General features: G+C 41.8%; 1 protein-coding gene across 2 annotated transcripts in view; it reads right to left on the minus strand.

Moving 5' to 3' along the window:
• Positions 1–2,330, minus strand: part of LOC129179118 (uncharacterized) — a 5,960-nt gene extending 3,630 nt beyond the window's left edge. The window contains exons 1-7 of one of the 2 annotated variants that reach the window (XR_008569898.1): positions 2,106–2,330; positions 1,823–2,035; positions 1,577–1,710; positions 1,098–1,245; positions 758–996; positions 375–644; positions 1–91 (exon numbers count right to left, since the gene is read on the minus strand). The exon at positions 1–91 is cut by the window's left edge and continues 3,630 nt beyond it. Coding sequence is in view for 1 of the 2 variants with exons in the window: in XM_054771966.1 (XP_054627941.1) it covers positions 640–644; positions 758–996; positions 1,098–1,245; positions 1,577–1,710; positions 1,823–2,220 (924 nt within the window). In the remaining variant the exon portion in view is untranslated. Of the gene's footprint in view, positions 92–374; positions 645–757; positions 997–1,097; positions 1,246–1,576; positions 1,711–1,822 lie in introns of both variants that reach the window. The other variant, XM_054771966.1, reaches the window with a different exon arrangement.
• Between the last annotated feature and the right edge of the window lie 2,144 nt (positions 2,331–4,474).

The following is a 4,474-nucleotide window of genomic DNA, read 5'->3' on the forward strand; positions in this document are numbered from 1 at the left end:
GCTCACGGGCCAGCTGAACCTCGGGGACTGACACAGTGCCTCCATGAAGACTGTGAGGTCCGTTCCAGTCGATCCCATAGTCTTCATAAACCTGAATGGAGGACAAGCATGATCAATCTCGTACTTGAAACTAGTCTTACACATCATTACACAATTTTTTTATAAAACTGAATAGGCAACATTTAATTTCTCATCAACTTGGTGACCAAAAATAACAGTCTTAAATTAGTAGTTATGCAGAGTATACACAATAGAAACTACAGCTCAGAGGTTGATCTTTGAAAGCTTTAACCTCTGAAGTAAAATATTTTCTCCAATAATTCCTTTGGAGGAACAGACATTTAAAAAGTGTTAAAAGCTGATCTTTCTTTAACCTCAGTAGGATCCTCCATAGGGCCTTGCTCTCTGTATCTTCTCCAGAGTTGCTGTGGTGACTGATTCCTTTCAGTTCTAAGACCAGGAAAGTTCCAAGCATCCCTGAGAGTCGAGGCTTTGCTGGATTAGTGGAAGGAAGCTCCGGTGCAGTGCAAAAAGATGGACTTCATTGTGCTGGATTCAGTGTTCCCTGATCTTCCAATGAAGTGAAGATCTGATAGAAGAGGTCCAGGGCATGTTCATACACATCTCTCCACATCCTTTCTATTCTGTGTTTAGGAAAAAAAATGACAAGGTGATCATTTGTGTGACATATGCGAAAGAAGTACATTCAACTGGTATGCCGCTTGTGTGAGCCTAGTTGCCAAACATATTTATTTACCGTTGATTGTGGACACTTCTGCCTTCTGCCTGTCTGTACCTCTGCTCCCGATCATGAATTCTGCTACATCTGCATTCTCGCCCCCTTTATCAGACCGTACCCTTGATGGCAGCCCGTACTGCTCAACAGCAGCGATAAAGCTCTGTAAGACCGTACTAGCTCTGTTATTGCCAGCCACAGTCAGGTAGACGACTAAACGACTGAATCCATCCACCCCACCATGGACAACAAATCTCCATCTGTCAGGCAATTGTGAAGACAAAAAGGTACAACTTTATTGTAAAACAATTCTAATGACATCTATAGAAAGAGGAATTATTTATCTGCTAGTATCACTGACCTGATGAGCTTATGATTGCCATCTATATGCCATAAAGAGTTTGGGCCAGGAACAGAATACTGCCGTCGTCTTAATACACGCAGTCTTAGACGCCTCATGTAGACTCCCTCTGCATCAACTCTGCGTAAAGACTCTTGCAGTCTTGAGACTAAGGGGAGGAAAATAAAATAAATAACCATAAACTCAATGCCAACTTCATTAGAAACACTTGTTCAATATACTTGACCAGTACTAGAACAACAAAGTACCACTGTGATTGCCTAGTGTGTGTGCTGCGTTGCCTGGCAACAGACTAAGGGAACCCTTTTTTTTCCGCGGAGCTATATAGCTTAACATAATTTATTTCATCACCCTCTATTAACATTTCCTTACTCAGCACTGCTAAAAGCTGTGGTTGAACTTTAGTATAAAAGCAATATCACACGAGATGTAGTGATGTTGTACTGTATATCGTTAAATATTGCCCATATTATACTCACTTGGAACACGCACACCTCGTGCATTCAGATGACCACGTATTAGCTTGTAGCCGGTGTTTGGATGTCTTCTGTGGACTTCACTTACAATACGGTCCAACTCCTCATCATTCACAGCTGAATACATGTCTGTCTTTCTGTACAAACAAAAAACATTAACATCGAGTGATTCACTAAATGTAATATCGTTTCGGAGTGGATGAGACTGGCAATTCATAAACTGAAAACTCATGAATTTAATGTAAATACCTTAAACCGTATTGTTGCATGCGCCTCCTGATGGTCCTCTTTGACACTCCGAGCATCGCTGCAATTTGACAGGCTGGTAATCCACAATGAACGTGATGTTCCAGAGCGGCCCTCGATATGTCAAATGCCAAACGCCCTGGTACCTGTGTGTGCTCCTGTTGCACCCTGGTACCAGAAAAGCGGCGAAGTACTTCTTCTAAATTTGCAGTCACTCTACGGTCAACATCTTGGTCAGAAAGTGCGGAAATAATTCCAACAACTTCAATAAGTTCCTCTGCTTTACACGCTACATGCTCGGGGTCAGCAGGTCCTGCTTCCACGTACTCTGCAAGGTCTAAGACATCTCTCACCAACTCTGTAGAAAGTTCACGGAGATCCTCCATCAACACAGCCGCCATGTTTCTACTTTCGGTTTCACGGCAGACCAAAGCAGTGGATAAGACAAGATTCGCGTTAGCCCCGCCCACCGAATTTGATGGGCGAGGTTGACAGATAAAATAAATTCATGAGTCACTACACCGGATTAAAAGTGCCAAAATTAAATAAATAAATATATCATTAAATAATTAATTAAATATGTCATTAATTAATTAAAATGTATTTAATTCCAATTTTAATTAATTAATGACATATTTCATTAATTAATGACAAATTTAATTAATTATCTAATGATGTATTTATTTATTTAATTTTGGCACTTTCAATCCTCCATATGATAGCAGATGACGTCACTCTATTATATTACAATTATTTGTTGTAATATTAGAGGGGATTTGGATGACAATGTTTGACTGTGAAATCCTGGTAACATTTGACAGAGTAAGAGAGACTGGGGACAGTTGCAACACCTTTTACATTACTCTCAATTACTCAGAGATTATTTAGACTAGGCACACCAAATGTTTACATAGTAAACCTACATCTGTCTGCTAAATACCCATACCATTTAAAGATGTCTACATATAACATATCAATCACAATATTTATTTGAATAAAAAAATTCAGACGTTGCAACTGACCCCAAACCCGGGGAGAGTTGCAACACCGATCAGGGACGGTTGCAACATATCAAAAAACATTAAATTTCACCAAAATTGTATGCTTTTTGTTTAAATAACCACAGTATACAATATTAAAGTATTTAATAAGTTTAGTTTTGTGTAAAACATAGGCCTACTTTGAGTCAATGTGCAAATGTTACGGAAGCTATAAAAACTCAATATTTCAGTTTGGGACAAAAAGAATAGAATAATTTGGAGTGCAAAAAACATTTATTAAACATGTGAACAAACAGTGAACAGTTTTAGTGAACAAAATTCAAAACTCCAGTGACTATAAAGTTTGATTTTTAAGTTTGAACTTTGAACTGTCCGTCACCAATCAAGGGCCCTGCACCCTTCTTCCAGGACGAGATAGAAAAAAATGGGTGATCGCTCTTTTGCTGGCTTTGGAACCTCCTTTCATCTGCGCTCTGTCACGGAGCTATGACTTTCAATCTCACTGAAAAACTCATTTATTCAGACTGGCATTTGACACGTGACTATACTTCTTATACTTTTAGACTTTTTTTCAAAATGGCGCCACGTGAGTGGCTGCCGGTTACAGCAGCTCTGTACTCTTTTTCCACCTTTTAGTGTTTTTATAGTATTTTAGTTTTCTTCTTACTTTTTCTTTTGTCGCATTTTGTGTGCAGCTATGGAGGTTCATATTGTTAGTTTTGTAGTCTGCGCCTTGATGTTCTTTGAACTTTTCATTCCAACTGTGGGAAACTTCTTCAGCCACGGCTCCCCATTCAACCAAGGCTCCATTGTTTACACCCGGAATCAGCTGTTAGCCCTGTGCCACACACCCCCTCTCTGCGCGGAGAGGTCGGAGATCCCCAAGAAGCTGCGGAGGAGTAGAAGAGGATGCAGGTCGGGAGTGAAGTGCAAGAAGCGGAAAAGACGGTACAAGCCATGTCTACCACCTGTCATCATGGGGAACGTATTGTATTGTATTGTATGTACTTTATTTATCCCACAGCGGGGAAATTTACTTGTTACAGCAGAAAGCAAGCAAGACAAGTAAAGAGAACAGTAAGTAAAGTAAGGTACAGCATCGTGATTACAACATGGTTCAGGTGGTGCAGGTGTTGTAAAGCCTGACAGCGGTCGGTATGAAGGACCTGGGGAACCTCTCCTTCTTACACCGTGGGTGTAACAGTCTGCTGCTGAAGGAGCTGCTAAGGGAACCCACAGTGTCATGTAGCGGGTGAGAGGTGTTGTCCATGATGGATGTCAGCTTAGCCAACATCCTTCTCTCCCCCACTTCCTCCACGGAGTCCAGAGGACCGTCCAGGACAGAGCTCGCTCTCCTGATCAGCCTATTGATCCTGCTCCTGTCCCTGTCAGTGCTGCCCCCTCTCCAGCAGCCCACAGCATAGAAGATGGCTGAGGCCACCACAGAGTCATAAAAGGTCCGTAAAAGAGTCCTGCACACACCAAAGGACCTCAGTCTCCTCAGCAGGTGGAGGCGACTCTGGCCCTTCTTGTAGAGGGCGTGGGTGTTGACGGACCAGTCCAGCTTGTTGTTAAGGTGAACACCCAGGAATTTGTAGCTGTCTACCAACTCTATGTCCGCTCCCTGGATGTTCACCGGTGTGAAGTGAGGTGT

This window comes from Dunckerocampus dactyliophorus, chromosome 3 (genome assembly GCF_027744805.1).
Source record: "Dunckerocampus dactyliophorus isolate RoL2022-P2 chromosome 3, RoL_Ddac_1.1, whole genome shotgun sequence".
NCBI classification, from domain to species: domain Eukaryota; kingdom Metazoa; phylum Chordata; class Actinopteri; order Syngnathiformes; family Syngnathidae; genus Dunckerocampus; species Dunckerocampus dactyliophorus.